Genomic DNA, 21,190 nt, shown 5'->3' on the forward strand with positions numbered 1-21,190 from the left:
AATGCTTTACTAAATTCAAGCTTTCTGATATCTTTGATGTTCAGCCTAACCAGGGAGGATAATTACTGTAGTATGGAGCTTGTTGGCAGATTTATATGTGCTACCAACATTTTTAATTTAAGTCTTGGCGAAGCTAGATGTGAATGATTTTTCCAAGATGGCAAATGTAAATAAAGCCATCTTGGTCTAATCTTGCCTGCTTGTTTAGGAAAATACAACAGCCAACACTGAGAGAATTGTGTGGGAAAGATTCCACTACTTGAAAAGGAAAAAAAAATGAATGTTTGGAAAAGAAAAACATACAGGAAAAAGTAGCCAAACTATTAACAAAAAAAGGACCCAAAAAAGAAGAAGAAGAAGAAAAGAAAAAAGAAAAAGAAAGAAAGATATAAATGAGTGGAAACAGTGACCCTGAGCCTGGTACAACTAATTCCTTACTGAGCTGTCCAAGTCGAGCCTTCTCTTTTTTACCGAACAAACGTCCTATTGAAGACTTGATTCCTTTCTTCTTAGGAGCTTTGTGTAGGGAATCCTGGCTGCTACTGACACTGCCAAAACCAATGCTTTCTGGCTCCAAGGATGCAGGCAAGCTACTATAAAATACACACAAAAGATAGATAATACATTATTATCTTTATGAGGTCTCATCCTTCCTAGGCAGCTGTGCAAACAAATTATCTAGATCTAATAATGATGTCTTCATAATTGGACACATTGATCAAATTACTCATGGCTTCTTTTCTGTGTTACAACAATATTTAGAACAGCACAATGGCTAAATTTTCCTATCTTCCTGATGTTGATCAAGAGGAGTCTATCTAACAAAAAGTGACAGAAAGAAGACATATTTCATCAGTGTCTTGTTAAAATCTATCAAAAACATGTTGATTTTTTTTTTAAAAAAAAGACAAATTGTATTGGTGATAAAATATTGTTTAGTTCTCTAAAAGGGAGATTTTTTTTTCTTACCTGAAACCTTTATTCTGAGCAAAAACAGGATGAAGGCCTAAAGAAAGCCAGCTTCTTTCTTTTAGGCATGGTATGTGAAACATCTCTTTTGAGCTTATCCAGGCAAGGAACCCTCAAGGTTTCCCAAAGTAGTATTATGATGTTTCTCAATGGCCATGATGTTGACTGGAGGTGGTAGTGATGTTCACTTAGGAAAGATTTCCTGCCATAAGGGTAATTTTGCTTACATTTCTATTGTTAGTAGCAGATCTAGTGTATGAACCCTGGGCACATCCCCAAGTCTCAGGTTCCCTATAGTGGGGATGCTGGCACCTGAGAGATGAGGTAGGACTTTACTTTGATTGCTTCTTCTCTGTTTTGATATGAGGTAGATCTAACTGGTAATACAGAAAGACTGGGTCATTTTACATCAGATGTGGACAACATGTGGCCCGTGGGCTGCATGCAGCGCTCCCCCATTTCTATACATTCTATAATCTCTGCTCCTATCGCTGACAGTTCAAAACAACATTTCCCTATTAAAGGAAGATGGACATTCCTTGTGTGCCTTGTTTCTACACTAAAATGCTGCTATCTATTCAGAAGTAATATGTAAGGTAAAACATCTACATACGTTATTACCACATTTGACAAGCTACTAAGAAGTTGGCAGTCATGGTAGCGATTTGAAAACAACACTTGTTGCATGTGAAATCATGTGTAAACCTCTATTAAAAGCTTATCCTACAAATTCTGGAAGTTGTACTAAAACAACTCTATCCAGAAAGATTGCCTCAATCAAAAATTTGTTTTTTCTTACTATAATTTTCAAGAATTCAGAATTATTAGATTCAAAAACATTTGTAACACAAGCAATGTGTAGCCTGCATAATTAAATTGTAAACCGCCCAGAGAGTGCTTGAAGTGCTATGGGGCGGTATATAAGCAGCACGCTTTGCTTTTTATCAAAAATTGCATCCTTCCATAAGTTTTTTTTTAAACACGGGTAAATCAAAACCAAAAGTTAATTTGTTGTTGCTTGACTGAATGGCATTTCACCACAGAAATAATAGATTCCATCATCAGACTACCTTTCTACTTCCCACTCTGGAGTCAGCTCAATGAATTGTAATCAGTACTGCAAATCCTAACACTGTTTTATTCATGTGTAGAGAAAGCCCACAGTAAAGTACTAAAACAAAGGCCTACATATGTATTTATTTACATCCAGTGGTTAGTTCCAACTAGATCAGACCCATTTAGTGAATGAACATTCATAAGCCAATACTTGTGTATGTTCCACTGTTACAATAAGTATCCTTTACTTGGGACTAACTAACTACTCAAGCACTCAAGAACAGGGATCCAAAATAGACTGTATTTCAAGGAGATAAGATGAAATACTTCATTCATATCTCAGTATGTCTAATATCATATCTCAAATGTCTAAATATTAACAGACAATGATCTCTGGAGAGCTGCTTTCCTTTCCTTTCAGACAGCTGGGTAGTGTTCATGACACATGACAATTGTCAATAATAGACTCAAATATTACCCAGTTTAGAACTCTGATTTGTAATATTTATTTCATGACTCACGTGCCTTTTTAGCATCTCAGTGAAAAAGGGTTTAAATATATGTAACACATTGAAGCATTATTTTCATAACATTTCCCATTTCATTTATCAATTTAAGATCTGTACTATGTCTACAAATAACAGCAAAATATTTCTAGAGGGACTCATTTCAAACAAATGTAAGTGACAATTGCAAGATAATTATGTTATTTATGTGAGGTGATTCCTGCAAGTTTAAAGAGGTGACCAAGAATTGCCATGATTCATACAAGTAACAATATGGAAAAAGCAACTGTTTTGCAAACATCTTGTCCTAGTCAGTACCTCTTTCTGTTCCTGTCTTCTTACCTTCTGGCATCATTATGATATGAAGAAGGTAGAGTATGAGTCATTCTAATGGCTCTAGGCGTTGGAGGAGGAGAAGTTTCACATTTTATTGTAGCTTTGTCTTCATGCCCATCTTCTTCCACTACTGCAATCTGCAGACAAACCATTTTCATAATTAGAAACAAAATTCTATGTCATTTGAGAAAGGAATGTAAACAGGTAACAAACCAAATATGTTTGAAATTCATCAAACTTTCTAAGCAAATGTACATTTCACATAAAAAGTACTGTTCAGTCTCAAAGACATGTACTAAGGGCTAACCCTAGGTTTCATTCAAGTCCCATTTTCCTTTGGGTCCAAAATTTGTGGCCCTTACAAGCTTTCAAAATTAGGCTAATTTACATAACCTCTGTATGGATAACCAATACTCTTGCTCTGAATAAATCAAAGCTTCAGCTTGAAGAGCAGCTGGGGGATAAAACAGTTGTGTACAAAATTAAGACAAAAACAAAAGATAAAACTCAAATAATGAAACTTATGAGTAACCTGATTTGCACCAATAGTTTCTCATTAATTTCTGTGTACATAAGCAAAGTTACACATGGATACACATTCAAAAGTGAGTATGCATTTAAAATTTTGTATCAGTAAAATAGCATCCACTTAAGAATTCTGAAGTTGCCTTGTAAAAGGTTCTGCTAGTTTCAAAATATGTAGATATTTGCAAACGGTACTGCTATTAAATGTAGGTTATTTTACAATTAAGAAGAATGAACAACACAATTATTAAACTAACTATATGAAACACCATATCTCAAACACTACACAACCATCATTTAAAAATCACAAATGCAGAAGTTCATTTTGCAAAACTATTAAGAAAAGTGCTTGCAAAATTCTAGCTTTGCAACTACTGCTGTCTTTCATGTGAAAATGGGTACGTGTGTGGGGACCTCCACAGTAGCACACATACCTTTCTCCGATGTTTTCTGAGATCACTTGGCTGGAATTGACAAGAAAAGAGAGAGAGAGAACCATTATCAGACCAATTTAGCTGAACTAGAAAGCAGTGGTGCATATTCATCTCCTTTTCCCACCAGACCAGAAAATAGCACCTGTTGTTATAACAGCAGCAGTCAAATTTTAATCACACAATTTGTCCAAGTTCAGAGGGCTCTCCCTTCTTTTAAGCTTGGAACTCAGTAAATGTCATAGCTGAATGGAGGCTATAATTTCATAGTTCTTAATACTCTTGTGTTCAGAACTTCATCCACTACATCCCACTGATTCTATTAAGTTTATATAATTTTAGTTTGAAGAACCTATGTTCTTCATAGGAGAAACACACAGATCATTTTGTTTTTGTTGTTGAGGAAGCATTTCCTTAGCAATGGCAGGTGGGTTAGATAATTTGTTGGGAATGCATGGAACCAGGAACCATTGTGGGTGGAGTCATTCCTTTGTTTTCTGCCTGCCACCCTCTTTTGTTAATTTCCTTTTATTTCCTAACCACCCACATTTGAAGTGAAGTTTATATAGTTATGCTTAGGACCATGGGTTCTTCACCCTGCTCTTAAAAAAAAAAAAAACACCCTAGAGAGGGGTTAAGCAACTTCAGTGAGACCAGTCGTTAGTTTTATTTGCTGGTCTCATTGAGGCAAATATTCCTTATAATTCAGTGACAGTGAATTTTGGCAGTACAAATGCAATTAATAGTGGAAAAACCTTTGTTTAGTTACGGAAACACACATCCCCTCTGTAAATCAAAGGGTAAACTGGCTCCAGACTTTATTTTAGGGGAGATCTGAGCTTTCTAAAGAGTATCTAAGAGCCCAATGCTGGCATATAGCAAAGGTGACAGTACTGTGAAGGGCACAAAACCAGAAAGGAGTGGACTCTGTGTGTCAGCTGCACAGTATGTTTTGCCCACTGGTGTCTTAGACAGCCCAATAGAGTACTCACTTGCAATCATCTCCCATACCAAAATGGCTGCAGATACAGTATAGGCCATGAGGACCTTAGCATCAAATATTTTATTCTCCTGCTGCTCGGCAGACAAAAGACATACATAACCAAGAAGCCTCTTTCCTGAAAACAAAACACTTAAGAGGCTGCATCTCAGCAGCTCAAACACTGACTTTAATACAAATATTAACTGTTTCTTGTATAACACTAGATTGTATAACATTGGCAATAGGTCGAGACCACAAATGTTTAATGGTTTGGGTTCACGGCTAACAAGATTTTACTACTGACACAAACATAGTGATAGCTGAATAAATAAATGAACCGAACAAGCAGCAAGTCATAAACAAATATTCTTTTTAAAGAAAAGTCCTTGGTAATTAAACTAAGCTAGCAGCACAAAACTTTATTTGTAAATTTTCTTACCAATGTCATGACTCCCATCCTATCCATTTCCCTGGCTGGGCTGCGTGGAGTGAGTTTAGGAGTTGAGTGTCCACTGGGAGGGGAAGAACTTGCAAGCGAGGAAGCAGTAATTGAGCCTGTAATAGATGTGCCAGGATGCACCCTAGCCAGATTTAAGCCTTCGAGACTTACACTGGCTACTCTATTCTCTATTTCTTCAGCCCGCAATTCAGTTGATTCTTTTTCCTCCTGGATTAACCTACATAAAGAATTGGGAAACAGCAGAAATAAACAGTAGGTCTTGTAAGAATAATGTTCTAAGACTGGTTTTAAGAGTGCATTGATGGCCCTACACAACAAAAGATTAATGAGGCGTTTTCACAAGTGACACTGACAGACTAAATAAGATGTTGTTGATCCATAAATTCTCTTATCTTTTGAAATATTATGTAAAAGAACCTGACAGGCAAAAATCAGGATAAGGCCACAGAGCTGGGCAGAGAGAATCTAACTCTTTACCTTACACCATTTCCTGGTTTAAATTTCCCCTCAGGCTGTTATTTGGACAGTGATGAAAACCATACTCCCCATGCATGTTTTTCCTTATGGTGCTAAGAGGGTGAAGAAGGAAATGATTCTTAGTTTAGGAATATGGCATGGGGAAAAGATTATATTTTCCTTTTTCTAGTACTGTGGTCCTGGCCATTTAAACTCTGTTTATCTAACTGCCTGTTACAAAGCTAATATAGGTCAGTCTTGAGGAGCACCTGGCAGCAGTGACAAGGGTCAAGAGTTTGAATCCTCCACTTTACCTCCTAGAAGGGAGACTAGCCAACATTACCTGGAACATGTGTAGTTTATGGTGTTCTGTGCCCATGACATTCACTGTCTTGGATGAGCTACACAGTCCCAGAGCGCCACTATAAAGAGGAGCTGTTAAACTACTTCTGAGTATTTTACATCTGGAAAACTCTGGGATGGAGGACTGGCATAAGGTAGAAGCAACCTGACAGCATATTATTTATTTGCTGCTGCTTGTGCTGCTGCTAACAAATTCATAGCATAATTCAGCTGGCTTATTTTTTTCTATATTATTGCAAGTCTAATGCCTTGTTACCTGGATTATGTATATACTGTGTGTCCAGAGTCACATGAAGTTTCTTGTGCTTAAACTCTGGGCATCTTGGGTTTCTGCTTCTGTTTTTAAAAAGTGAATTCTTTTGTTTCTTAAGAACTATTTTACATGTGTATTCTAAACCTGCAAAAGATTTAGAATCTAAAGAAGAATGACCATCAACCTGATTCTCAGGATGTATTTATGGCAATGATTAACCTTCTTGTTTCCTAATTGTTTACCACTCCAGTACATGGCATAGTATTTTTTTTTTAACAAAAGAGACTTCTAAACCAGGAATGGGGATTATATGGCCCTATAAATATTGCAGAACTGCAAAAATTCCCAGAAACCCCAAGCCAGCAAAGCCACCAGCTGAGAGGTCATAGGAGTAGCAGCCAAGCAATAATCTGAGGGCTACATGTTCCCCAATCCTACTCTGAATACAGTGCAGGTCTACAGAAAATGGGAATATATCACATATTAGGCATAGAGATAAATTATCTAAGAGTATAAGGTTTAAGCTTTACCAACAAAACTGGATGTGGATAAGGCCTAAACCAGAAATCAGGGAGTTCCTAAATTTCACTTTTGCCATTACCTCGCCAGGCAGACTTTAACAAGCCAGTTTCCCTATGCCTTACCAGTTTCTCTTTGCCAATGTGGGGATAAGAGATGGGCATATATCAGAAAAATAGTGATTTGTTTTGATTCAGGATTTGTCAAGGTTGATGAACCATGAATAACAAATTTACATTTTTTCTGATGAATCAACAAATTGATTTGTCAATTCATTTTTGCTTTCAAGACCCTATAAAACGCCCCCAATACCTAGAGACAGCAATATTGCAGAGAAGCTTCCCCTGACTCTCCTCTACAATCCTGCTATTTTGATGAAAATTGTGTTTCAGACATCCAATTTGTACACCCATAAAGTGTGTCTCCCCAGGAAAATGCCCTTTAGAAGCTGGCTCAGGGAAACACAATCTTCACCAAATTTGGAGAGATTGTAGAGAAGAGTCACTGTGATTTTTGTGTCTTTAGGTGCCTTGGGATTGTTTTATAGTCCAAAGAACTGACAAATCAAAAACCTCTAGAAATTCATTGATTCGTATTTGTCAGGGGCATCAGTTCAGATTAATATGAAGCCATGAATTCGTGATTTTTTGATAAATTTTGCAATTCATTTTTAAATGTCCATTTTTAAATGTCCATTCATTTTAAAACTGACCTAATTTTCAAGAGTGTTATTATTATAGCTCTTCTTTTAGGGGAAGTAAAAGCACCTGATTTCTTTATTGATTGCATCTAGTTGCTCCTGAAGCATCATGGCGAGAGTTTGGGCATCAGAATGCCCACTTGGTGACAGAAGGTCCATGGAACTAAAAATGGTATCTCTATCATCATCATCAATATCAGACATTTCAGTGTCGCTCTCAAAGTGATGGCTGCTCAGTATTCCAATGGGCTGGCTTCTGTTCCACTCATGATCTCCAAGGGATTTCACCTAATTAGAAATTGTAGAAATGAATAATAATTAGCCTAATGCAAAATGTTAATTTTCACAGAAATTAAAAACTGAGCAGCTAGCTGTTGCAGTGATTAACACCTCTCTCTTTTCTCAGGCCACTTGTGCAAGAGACACTTATATCATTTTTGCTAATTTTGTATGGCTGCATTATGACATCATATGGGCCTGTATTTCATGCTATTAGAAAAACACAAGGCCAACAATTAGACTTAAAAAAAAACTTTCCTAAAATCTCAGGCCCTTCCAAATGTGTCAGACCACAGCTCTCATCATCCCAAACTAGCTGGTGGAAGATGATGGGATTTATTGTTCAACACATTTCAAGGCAACAGCTTGAGGAAAGCTACTGTAAGAGAGTATAATCTAAAATAGTTTAGCTATACTAACATCACTGATGACAAAAGATGATAATTTGGGGACATTACTGCACTTTTAAAAATAGTTTCCATTCACAGGAACAGAATAATGTGCAGCCCAAGTGGGTCTGAATTTAAGAGTAATATTTCTAAGGACTATCATTTGGGTTTTTAAAGATATATTTCAGGAACTGGAAACAGTATCTGGAAGCATAAAGCCACCATTGTTGCTCATCTACGGCATGTTGTCCAAAAAGTGGAAAGAGCATGAGGCAAGGTCTGTACTGGTTTCTCACCAATCAGAATCAATAATATGGAGTGGCTGCTGTGCCTCTAACACTCACATTCCACCAGAGTACTATGGCTAAAACATACTTTCCATTACTGAAACAAGGTACTGCTTTTAATGATACTGCTTTTATAACACAACTATGCACACCGTAAGTACTCAGAAGGAAGTACTATTGAGTTTAATAGATTTTTTTTATCAGGTATATCTGAAGCTTTAGTGAGAAGAAGGACAACAAAATACAGTAAAAAGATAAACCTTTGGCTCATCCCTCCGGATTCCCATGCGGCCTCTTCTAGGTCTTCTAATCACTTTTGTAGACCTATAATCTGGCTGAGTATCAACTAAGGAACCCACAGAGTATCTCAGTTCTGCTGATGAATCAAGATGGGGTCTGGAAAATAGTTGTGGCAAATGAATAAGAAGGTCCCCTGTCCCCCCTAAAAAATTCACAAAAGCAAAATAATATGCAAGTATAAATTATTAATAAAGTGTTTGTAATATGCACAAATCTTCTTCATCATTAGATTAGGCATCCTTCAGTCTCAAGAGACTATGGTATCGTGCTCTCTATGGAGGACTTGGAACAGCGTCTAGTGTGGCTGAGAAGGCCAGTTTGAGAGTGACAATCCCTTCCACATGGAATACAAATACAATCTGTACCCCGTCTAGCTCCCTGATTTTGCTGCTTTCGTGACTGCCTCTTTGCCTCAGCCTGCTGGACAAGGGGCTCTTCAAATTGGGAGAGGCTGTGATGCACCGCCTGCCTTTGTAGAATATCCTTTGATATATTCTACAAAGAAAGAAGTGTGGTTGATTGTCTAAAATACTGTGAGGGCAATAAAAACCTGTGATGTATTTTCATGAAAACAAAATAGTCTGTTAAACTGCAAGTGAGACACATTTTCTTGAAAGCCAGTGTGGTACAGTATGGGTAGAGTGATAACAGTGGAATGTGGGAGATAAGGAGTACAATCCTCAAAAACCTCTCATTCTTACATTTATTCCCCTTTATTCTGTATATCTCACATAAATATCTACCTGAAAAGAAGAATGCAAATGGAACCACTCCCATAGTACGTCCTCAGTCTTGGAGGATTCTGGTGTGTACATCCCTGAGTTGGCTTTCTCATTTGGCTAAATGGGGCAATTGACTCAAACAGAGGAGCAGAGAAGAAGCAAAGCTGGTTCTACCTCTCATAGCAACAGATTCAGCCATGCCATTATCAATGGCACCATACAAGAACTGTGGCAAACAGTACTTGTCCTTCATGTGACATGGTGCTACCATGCCAGGAGAGGCTTAGTAGGTGATTTCAGCAATGGCACTACTAATTTAGCCAATCAAGCTTTTTCAAGGATCTTTAAAATAGTAGCAGGAATTTTCCCATGAACACTTGAAGTGCTAAGGTTAAAAATTACCAGGATAGTGTTAGTTTTCATTAGAGGTATGCTGGTGCCTTCCATCTAGGGAGGGGGAGTGTAGAAACACAGTATAGCCTAACTAATGATTTTAACGTAGAGAAATGTGTTAGAACAACTTTAAATTATTTCTAATTGTTAGCTAGAGTACAGTACTTTCTCTAGTTCAACGGAAAGAGTGGAACGGAACATATAATACTAATATGTTAGTTTTAGCACATTCCTTCCAAGCCCTAAGATAGACACGTGAAGTATGTCTGTTAGGAGAGGAAGAGCCCATGTAGTTACAACAGATTTACTCAGCAGATTAAGCTCATGTAGTTACTCAACAGCCATTCTTTTATATTTTTCAGCTATCATAATTGTCACTTTGGTAAACATCCACATACAACGACCAGTGAACCCCTATCACTAACCATACAAGCAAATTCAAATCTATATAGTAGGACACCTTTATCTGCGGCGATTGGTCCAAGATTTACTGTGGACATCTGACACTACAGATACAAAGGAACCCTATGTACAACATAAAATGGCATGGGACAAAGGCCACAATGGAGCACACTTGTATGTTATATATAGTACTGTGGCAAACCATAGATAAGTGAAAATGTGGATACCGATCCTATGGATAAGGAGGTCCTTCTGTACCCAAACATATTTGTAGTGCAAGTTCATGACTTAGGATCATCAAAGATTTTAAAACTAAACTAAGAAATAAAGTAATATTCTGAAATAGTAAAAGCCAATATGGATAAACTTAATTTTGCAGCTTCTTCATTGCTCCTAACTACAAAACGCCTGAGTAGCACAAGCCTAAGCTTGTGAAAAAAAGTTTTCAAAGGCAGTTTCCATATTTTTTAAAAATCAATAAAAGTATGGACTTTTCTGTAGCTTTATATAAAGGCTCTGCAAAGTGCTAATGATTCTGCTGAGAATGAAGTAGGATCTAAGTACAAAAATTTTAAAATCGTAGCTAGGTATAGGACTTTGAGAAATGTTTTCTGAATAAGACTTCAAAGTAACAAGGCTTGAAATAGCTGTTTGGCTAATTTAAAAATCTTAAAAGCACCACAAGACCACTGAGGGCACACTTCACTCAACATCAAATGCAAATGCTCATAGCAAAAACAGGAATTCCATTACTCAGAGAGCAACATTACTTGAAACATGGACATTTTACAGCTGTTTCTGTTTTACTTTTCTCAGGCATTTTCACCTAATGTAATTTGTCCTAGGCCCAGCTGCTGCTATTCTATTCTTCTCAGCCTCATTTTCTTCATAAGGAATCATGAAGAATTAGACCCTTGTAAATGTCAAGATGAACTGAACTAATCTATACAAGCTGGACTAATATGTTGATTGAAATTCAATTATCCATTGGCTTTTGTACATCCCAAATGTTCAGATACAATTCTCAGCTCAAAATGACTTTACCAAAATTAATAGATGTCTTTAAATGCAAGTATTCTTACAGATTTAAGTAAAATATGCAGATTAATGCAGAATGAAGAAGCAACTTGGATGAATAGTGAAACGTTTCAACCTAATAAGAAAGAAGTCCAGTTGTCATGACTCAACCTCCAGATAACCTTGCCTGGACAATCTTCACAGATACAATGCAGACATAGAGCAGAATGTATTTATGGGTAGACTATGCAAAAGTAATACAGACTTCCAGTGTTAAGAACCTGACTGCAGGTTATTAGCCAACTGTAGCAGCATTCATTTCTGAATCGTATGTCCATAGAAGAGGTAGATGACTAAATATTGAATATGCAGAAGATGAAAGACTGCCACCCTTGGACCTAATAACCAAGGAATATTCTGCAACTCAGGCTAGAAACAAACATTAGAGATAATCATGATTAGAAGAGGATTATCCATAACTAATGAAAGCATCTGACCACCACAGTGGAAGGTTCTTTTGGGAGCATGCCAGTTATCTTGATTTGTTTGGTGATTGGTCTTTAGGATTTTAAGATTCCTTTGCAGTTTGATTTCATAAACTTGAAAAGACTGCCTGTCACCTCTATCCCACATTAATATGCTTCCAGTTCTCATTACGGCTGCCTCTAATGTCTGTTTCTGGCCTGATCATAGGGAAAGCATAGGGTTCACATCTGCATGAACTGGATCACATACACAACAATTGTGACTTAACTGATGCTAGTTTCAAAAGCTGTTTGCAGCCTATTGTGGAAGGTAGACTGTGACCAGTGATTCAACATACTAGGATTAAAATATGCTACCTTGACAATGTGGGATCAATTAATGAACCTGCTCTTATTTTCATTTGGTCAAGTTCAGCTCTCAGCTTGTCTATTTCTTCTGCCAATCTCTCCTGAGAATTTGAAAAAAAAAAAAAGAAGAAGAAGGAGAGAGAGAGAGAGAGAGAGAGAGAGAGAGGTGCAGAGGGATTATTAGTGTGGATAGCTTGATTATAAAGGCAAGTATTAAAACTGAAAAATAATATTCAAGCTCTTGACAACAAAAGACAAACTTACACTGTAACCTTTGAGATACTGAACAATAGATACTATTGAGTAGAAACTACTGTATAGGATTAATTACTTATTGAAAAACTATAGTAATCAGGGTAGATCTCTGCAACAAACTATTTACCTCTAGCAACACATGCCTACAAATATATTTATGATACTGGAAATTTATTATTAATGAGAGACTTGAGGACAAAATACTGTTTTTTTGGGGGGGTGAGGAGGCTAAATTATTATCATAAGTGATCCTGGTGATTCTGACATAATATTGTGTTTTCACTGGTTTTATGGTATGCTTCTTCCACTCTCAGTGGAGAGGACTTAGTTTAGTAGTTATCAACTTGTTTAAATGGAGCAGTCACAATAAGCAGGTTAAAGGAAAAAATGTTTTTTTTTTTCATTTATGAATGATCTTAGTGTAATCGGAGTCCAGTTTTATAACAAGAGAAGTGGTTATTGTTCCCTAGCAGTTTCAATGCACATACAAGAGAGAAGATGTCTCCTCATGGAACAGGGTCTTCCTAAGTCATTTAGCTCTCTCCCACCCCTCCCATAAGTTCTGAACATTAAGAGAATCTGTGGAGCAGCAGAGGATATAGAATAGGGAACAGGAAATGAAGAAAATCTGAATAGGTTTTCCTTGTGCAAGCGGAAGTGCCTTCCTATTCTTGTGAGGCATCCTAGATGCAAGCCTATATATTCTAAACACAACATTTTTTGCTAGGTTCTGTAGACATGCATAATACAATATAGTCTCCTTCTGACAACAAAAATAGACAAAATTGCAGAATAAGTATAATTGGAAGGAAGTTCAGTGCTTCGGGTACCATTCTTTGGAAGAGTTTGTAGCTTGCAAGTTATTGTAATAAACAAACCACATAACAAGAAACTCATGAGTCATGACCAGATGTCTAACCTCATACATTCTGGCTAAATATTTTCTCTTTTTAGTAACAAAATAGCAGCCAAATTAAAATGTTTATTTGTCTAAATTTTACCCCTTTCTTATTGTGCTGTGATGTCAAATAGTAATGGTTATTTTGCCCCTGGTCCAGGGATTTAGCCGCATTTCTTTCACATTGCACTCTCTTGTGTCAAATTCATTCAATGCCCAATAATAAAAGAGTTTATATTAAAGAATAAATTAGTCATTTGTGCTTGTGCTTTCTATGACTTTAAGGCAACAGAACTGTTAAAGAACAGAACAAATGACATTTGTTAGAGATATTTATAATGAGTTTGACTGGTTCACCAAACCAAACTTAAATGGGTTAAATTGCATGGTGCTACAAAGCGCAATTCTAAGCCATTTTTAGCATGACCATCAAGATTTAGTGGATCTAAATCTGAAAGTCCATTTTGAAAGCTCATATTCTGGGAATAAACAGTTGTAGATCACCCAGAAAGTGCAATTCTAAAGAGTATCCAAAATGTAAACCTAAACAGCACACCCGGTATTGCCAAAAATATAAAATACAGTATCTGCATAAAGATGTGGTAATTCAGAGTAAAATCATGGCCCAAACTCTGTTGCTTAGCATAGTAAATTACATGAGAATAGGCTAATTGAATCAGTGAGGATTTGGTGAGTCAACTGCTATATAGGTTCCATTGATTCAAATAGGCCTATTCTAACTAGACTTATTTTAGCATAGTATGTTGCCATTGAGTACACTCATTTGAATCAATTGAGATTACAGAGAAGTCCACCGACCAAATCTTCATTGATTCAATGACCTTACTTTAGTGTATTTTGTAAGGGCAAATTGTGCTTGCATTGGGTCTCATAATCCTCTCAGGAGGATGAACAGTTCTCAGCCCTTCGCATGTTATACCTGAAAATGAATTCAGCTCAGTGGGACTTACTTCCAGAGACACATGCATGGGACTACAGCCTGCAATTGATTCCAGTCTGACTAGATTTGTTGATCTCAAGTGTTGGACATTTGATATATTGATGCTATTGCCTGTAGTGCCCTCAGTTCTTTGAACATAACGACCATAGGGAAGAAAGCAAGGATTGGACTATTGCTGATTATAAACTGTGAACCGTAACCATATATATGTATGCCCCACCTTTCTCCTTGAAAGGACCCACATTATGGCTCACATTATTAAAAGGATAATATACAAAAGCTAAAAACAGTAAGTATACAAATATTTAAAAAGAATTAAACCAGTATCATATTAAAAATTGTAAATAAAATGAGTACTAAAAACACATTTAAAAATAACAGAGTACACCATCCATTTAAAACACCCTCTCAGACTGCCAGGCAATAAGGAAAAGCCTGCCTGAAGAAAAAGGTATTTGCCTGCTTGTGGAAGGACAACAAATATGGAGCCAGCCTGGCTTTCCATGGGAGGGAGTTCCAGAGTCTTGGAGAAGCAACAGAGAAGGCTCTCTCCTGTGTCTCCACCAAACATGCCTGTGAAGGTGGTGGGAGCAAGAGGAAGGCCTTCCCTGATTATCTTAATGCCCGGGCAAGCTCATAGAGAGTGATGTGGTCTTTCAGATAGCTTGGACCCAAGCCATTTAGAGTTCTATAGATTAAAACCAGCACTTTGAATTGTGCCTGGAAATGAGCTGGCAGCCAGTGGAGCTGTTGTAACAGGGGTGTTATATGTTCCCTGTAATCAGTTCCATTTAATAATCTGGCTGTGGCATTTTGGACCCTCTGAAGTTTCCAAACACTTTCCAGAGGCAGCCACATGTTGAGTGCATTACAGTAATCCATCCAAGATGTAACTAGGGCATGTGTCACCATAACCAAACCAGAGCTCTCGAGAAATGGGCACAGCTGGCACACTAGTTTTAACTATGCAAAGGCAATCCTGGCCACCACTAAAACCTGGGTACCCAGGATCAGGGAACTGAATCCCTATACTACCCACAACCCAGTGAGTATTTCTACTGCAAATTAGCTGCATTAGTCAAGTATTGGCCCATTCATCCTGTATCTTTATGTGAGGCCAACATCATGTTGTGGTCTAAGACTAGCAGATTCCAGTGATATGGTTGCACGATTTTTAGTTCTTAGCTTTTGAATGCATAAAATGTTTGTTCTAATTAACTGAATTAAAAAGTCTTTTAAAGACTAGGTTTTTTAAAAAAATGTTTTTAAAGTAGTACCTTATCATGTAAAGATTCTTCCAAGTTCTTTCTGAAGCTTTCTGATTCTTGTATCAAAACATTCTAAGAGAGAGAGAAAAAAAATTTAAAGACTGAAATAAAGTACTGAAAAAAATTACTAGGAAATCAAGGTAGATACACAGAATATCTTGTCAAAAGACCAGATAGGCGGGATATAAAACAAACAAACAAACAAACAAACAAACAAACAAACAAACAAAAACACAAACACAAACACAAACACAAACACAAACACAACAACAACAACAACAACAACAACAACAACAATAATAATAATAATAATAATAATAATTATTATTATTATTATTATTATTATTATTAAATCATATCAGTGAATATGTTAAAATGATTAAATATTTTACAATATTTTAGTTAAAACACATGATAACCTTGTTGAACATATGACTGGAATTTTAGAAGTTAATCTGGAATGACCCAATCTATATCCTATGGGCACAACTGTTATGGTATTGGAAACTGGCATGGTTGGGTCTCTGCCCAAAGGCTAAGGAGCTAAGAAATACCTATTACCAATCTTGGTTATTGCAGCAGTTATTCCTTTTCTCTTCCTCCAGAGTCAGTACCCCTGCCATCCCTGGCTCCAATAGTCTGCTAGGAATTGTCTCAGGAGAATTGCAACTACCCACTCATTTCCTTTTTTCATTACAGGGTCAAGAACAGAATAAAAAGCCATGAATCCAAATCAATTTAATTGTGGCAGTAGGCTGTATGAACATTTATTTTGCTGATTTTTATCTTACCTTTTCTTCCAATGCTGCCATTCTTTCTTTTAAGTGTAGCTGCAGGCGCTCATTCGATTCTGTCAAAAGCCTGTCCACGGTATCGGACAATCTCTTGTTGTGCTCTTCATTCATTTTTTCTCTTTGCCTAGCCTTCAGTAAGATACCAAGGAAACAAAAAGGGCAGTCCCCAAGATAACAATATAAATGGTTAATATTAGTCAAATATGTGTGTTGGTTTATTGCAACTGAAATCATACTGATAATACTGTGACATGGCAAAATGAATGCTACCGAAGGATTAAATATTGTGGACACTACTGCTGGGACAACGGATTGCACAAATACAACATTTGACATACTGATGCATTTTTCACATTTGCTGCCATTGGCGAGATTCCTCTGGTGAAGACATGGAAGGGGAAGGGCAACTGTACAAGCAATTTCTGTTCTCCAACAAACTGTACTTTACATGACCAGACATGTAGCAGCTGCAGAATAAGAAGTATGGCCAATCATGCAACGGACAAACCTGCCCAGGGAACTGCTTATTCTATTCCCCTTCTATCTATGGAAACTCTGAAGAAGATTCTGGCCTTTATACAGTGATGCCTCAACTTATGAAAATCCCTACTTAACGACCATTTCAAGTTACGACCAGCTCCGGCTGCAAAATTTTGTTTCTACTTGCAACCAGAGCTTCCACTTACAAACAGAAAAAGGCAGGAAAAAAGACGGGAAATACAAATTTCTAACTGTAGGTGATGACAAGGCTGCTTCTTTGTAGCTCTTTCGCCCCAGCAGTTAGAGAGTGTGTGATCGGAGAAGGCTACCTGGTAAGGTAAGGTGCTGTTTTCTGCCTTTTAAAAACTGTTCTGGGTGTTTTTGCAGTGTGGTTTTGGGCTGGGGGCTATGTTTCTGTGCTGTGATGGGTCTTGGGGGGTTGGTTGCTTTTTGGAGTGTTTTTCCCCATTTCCAATGGGTCTTGGAGGGTTTGCTTGTTTTTTTGTTCCCCCCATTTCCAATGGGTCATGGGGGTTTGGTTGCTTTTGGGGTTTTTCCCCCATTTCCGATGGGTCTCAGGGGGTTTGTTTGTTTGTTGGCTTTCCTTCCCCCATTTCCGATGGGTCTTGGGGGTTTGATTGCTTTTTGGGATTCCCCCCCCCCATTTCTGATGGTCTTGCATGCTTCCCTTGCTTTTTCCTTTGCTCTCTTTGCATTTCTGACCTGGTCCCTTTGTTTTCTGTGCATTTCCGATCTGCTCCATTTGTCTTCTGTGCATTTCCAATGGGTCTTGCACGCTTTATTGCTTTTCTTCCCCCCCCCTTCAGCCAGAAGGGATTAATTGTGTTTCCAATGAGTCTTGCAGTGATTTTTGGGGGTGTGTGTGATTTTTTTTTCTTCAGCTGTAACAGATTAATTGCATTTCAATGCATTTCAATGGGGAATGGTGCTTGACTTACAACCATTTCGAGTTACGTCCATCTTCTGGAATGGATTATGGTCATAAGTCGAGGCACCACTGCATTCAAATGGCAGTGCAGGAAAATGTATGCAGTCTCTGTTTCTTCTGTCCTAGCTGTAGAGGCTGGCCCATCAAATGGCACATTCTCCCAAAACAGGATTAGGCAAATCCTAGTCAAAAGACTCTTGCCTAACACCTTTCTTTCAGTGTGAATATGTGAACACTTTTTTAAACTGCATCCCTGTTCATGCATGGAGGGGAAAGCGAGAGAGACAGCATATTTCCATGTGTGATTGCCTATATCTGTATGCATGTATGAATACCCACTTTTGCCCATGGATTTGCCTGTCACCCCTGCTCTTCCCATCATTGGCTGCTATGCTACCAGCTACCATTATCTTCTAACTGGTCTTTTGGGTATATGTCAATTTTAGGTACAAAAATTATTTGCTACTGTAAATTAGAAGTTTAGAAAAGGATTTGCAATAAAATATTTCAGCATGGTGTGCACTTGTTCAGGCTTCCATCTGCTCATGCCCTCTTCTAAAATCTTCTGCTACAGCCATAATCCTGTTACTTACTGCTATCTAAGCCTACTGGTGTAACTCTCAGGGTTAAATTGCCATCATTAAGTCAGAGAAGTTAAATTAAAAGAAATTAAAAGGTCAGATTCTTAACTACAGTCAGAGAAATTAAAAGGTCGGATTCTTAACTACAGGCAATTTGCTGTTGCCCATTTGAATTATTCTGCTGCACATCATTCCAGTTTATATATCACACACACATAAAGCAAAGTGTGCTTCTTACATACTATCCCATAGTGCCTAAACCACTCTCCAGGTAATTATGCAGGCTACACATTGCCCCCCAGCATCCTTTCATCAGGAGAATGGAAGGCTGTGTCAACCTCAAGCCAGCTACTTGAACCTGTTATCAAACGCAGGTTATGAGCAGAGACTACAGTACTGCAGACTAACCACTGTGCCATGATGCTTCTACTCCTACCTAGGCCTTCTGTTTCACCTTTTCCTACAGATATTCAGTATTCTCTGTCCACTGTAGTTGCTCATTCCTTATTGTGCCTTTTTGTACCTTAAGGAATGCTGGATTCATACCAACATCTCCTTTCTTCTCACTGGTCTGATTTTGCCAACATACAGTAGCTGTTGGAATTCAGTATGCTGAAAGGGATTCTATATCCATGCACAAAATGAATTAAATTCCATATTATCTGAAAGAACCGAATCAGCTTCATGAACACTCAACACCATATGATTCATGTTTACAAATTTCAACCCATTTTTTCTTCCCTTTAAAATATAATAAATCTTGATTACCAGTTAACCAATAACAGCTAACTTAGTTGTTAGGGTATATTTTGCTAGAAGTTTCACACATGTCAATATCTTGGATCATACTAGCCAAAATGCTTCACACATTTTTATAAGAGTATTCTGTATTTGGGCCTGGTGTGCTCTGGTCCATGGGGTCACAAAGAGTCAGACACGACTAAACAACAACAACAATCCTGTATTTAATGTGTTTTGGTCACTGGAAGTATAACACAACAAGATAAATACGGGCTTCAGGTCTGATTGCCAGGACTGAATCAACTCTGAGGAAATCCAGGTGGAGAAGGGAAAACTAGTTAATCAGGGGAAATACACATTCCCTTAAATGCCTAGTTTGAGTCTATAAATCAATGCACTTGGGATCTTGTGCTAGTTCACACTACTGTCAAGGTATAGAATGTTGCTTCAACAGGAGCTAATATTGTGATCGGTGATAGACTAAACATGGGCAATAGGCTCCCTGCCCACCTTTCATGCCATGGTTAAATACTAGTGGAACTCCAAATGATCTCAACTAATTCTATGTATCAGCCTATTTCTTTCTCCTTCTCTGTATGAAATGGAGTCAATAATTTGATCCCACCTAACCAAACCATAAATGAAACTACAGGTATGCACATACTCTTTGAAGTTCCTGGTTTTTTTCTTCTAGTTGAGCCTCCAAGTGTCTCATGCGTTCTTCAATGTTTCCGTGTCTCTCTTCTGCCTATAAAAAAATCATATGCATTGGACTAAAACTTAGAGGTCTTTGTGAGTCCAAATTTCATTTTTTAAAAAGAAAACATAAAGCAAGCTACTACTAACTGCAAACTTAGTTTCCAAAAATAAATTTTATTCAAACAGGCAGCTGAACAGCATTGCTTGAAATGTGTCAGCTACAAAGGCCTGTTACATCCAAGCATCCAGCAAAACATTGGAGTTATTTATGAGCAATGAAATCAGCCAAATGTAACATGCAGACTGTGCATGGTTTGAACACAAACCTGCCATCATCAAATTGTAAGCTCTTTAAGCACTGAACTGCACAATGGTTGATTATCAATAAAATAAATATATAATAAATAAATAAAAACCAAAGAATTCTTAAAATTGTAAAAACAAAATCAGATGGATTCTATTTAGCAATAGAAAGTAAAGTCCAGTAGGACTACCTTCCTACGTATGGAGATCATTTCTTGTAGCTTAGCTTCCATAACATATTGATAATCATCAGATGAGGTAGAAGAGGTTGGATCAGACTAACAAGTCAAGGAAAAGGAGAGGGACAAAATTGAAAAATCAGAACTAAAGACACCAACACCGAACAGAACACAGCACAGAATGCTCAAAAGAAAAGTATGATAGCAAATTTAATATTTTAATCGACAGAACTCTATGTTGAATAAACCACACTTACAATAGAGTGACATGAGGCAGTTGATGCAGATGAACTAAAACAATGAAATGCTAAAAAAGCTAACAACCTAAGTATGGAAATTCCAGGTTAGTGATGGCTGGCTGATGAGAAATTACTCTTCCTCTGTAGAGGAATTTATAAACTCTTTTCTGAATTTTGTTAAATTCAATATCTGAATGCAACTTTGAGAAGCTAGTGCCCAAATATGCTTTTTATCCCCTTAACAGTCCATCCTTTAATCTCATAACGATGAAAATAATGGGTATAATGTTGCAGAATACAGTATATCTGATGGGTTAGTCATTAATAGAGAAATGTATCCCTTAAAGGTACAAAAACAAGACCTAAGGCACATTAGCAGAACTCTTGCAACTTCCTATGAGAAGGTTAGAGAGTAACAGATGTGTCCAATTACTCTAGGTTCTCAGGCTACAGCTGGCTATACCACTCTTTTTCTTATTGCAGCATGATGTGCCACAATCCAGGCAAACGATCAACCAACAAATACAGCATATTAGACTTAATGATTGCCACAGACTTCATTACCATACACTATGACATTCTAAAATGCAGATGTGAATTAGCGCTTGTCGAACAGAATAATTTGGTTGAACAAAATAATTTCAGCTTTTTATTGACCCCCTTTC

At 37.4% G+C, this 21,190-nt stretch overlaps 1 protein-coding gene across 18 annotated transcripts in view; it reads right to left on the minus strand.

Annotated features, from left to right (window-relative positions):
• Positions 1–21,190, minus strand: part of PPFIA2 (PPFI scaffold protein A2) — a 324,926-nt gene that overhangs the window by 51,100 nt on the left and 252,636 nt on the right. For 9 of the 18 annotated variants that reach the window (XM_078376967.1, XM_020777862.3, XM_020777878.3 and 6 more), the window contains 10 exons: positions 19,770–19,853; positions 16,352–16,483; positions 15,570–15,632; positions 12,188–12,279; positions 8,772–8,907; positions 7,624–7,844; positions 5,245–5,482; positions 3,827–3,856; positions 2,874–3,004; positions 439–593 (listed from right to left, as the gene is read on the minus strand). In XM_078376967.1, the coding sequence (XP_078233093.1) occupies positions 439–593; positions 2,874–3,004; positions 3,827–3,856; positions 5,245–5,482; positions 7,624–7,844; positions 8,772–8,907; positions 12,188–12,279; positions 15,570–15,632; positions 16,352–16,483; positions 19,770–19,853 (1,282 nt within the window). Of the gene's footprint in view, positions 1–438; positions 594–2,873; positions 3,005–3,826; positions 3,857–5,244; positions 5,483–7,623; positions 7,845–8,771; positions 8,908–12,187; positions 12,280–15,569; positions 15,633–16,351; positions 16,484–19,769; positions 19,854–20,298; positions 20,386–21,190 lie in introns of all 18 variants that reach the window. The other 9 variants (XM_078376962.1, XM_078376960.1, XM_078376958.1 and 6 more) reach the window with 3 other exon arrangements.

The sequence above is a fragment of the Pogona vitticeps genome, chromosome 5 (genome assembly GCF_051106095.1).
Source record: "Pogona vitticeps strain Pit_001003342236 chromosome 5, PviZW2.1, whole genome shotgun sequence".
Taxonomy (NCBI): Eukaryota; Metazoa; Chordata; class Lepidosauria; order Squamata; family Agamidae; genus Pogona; species Pogona vitticeps.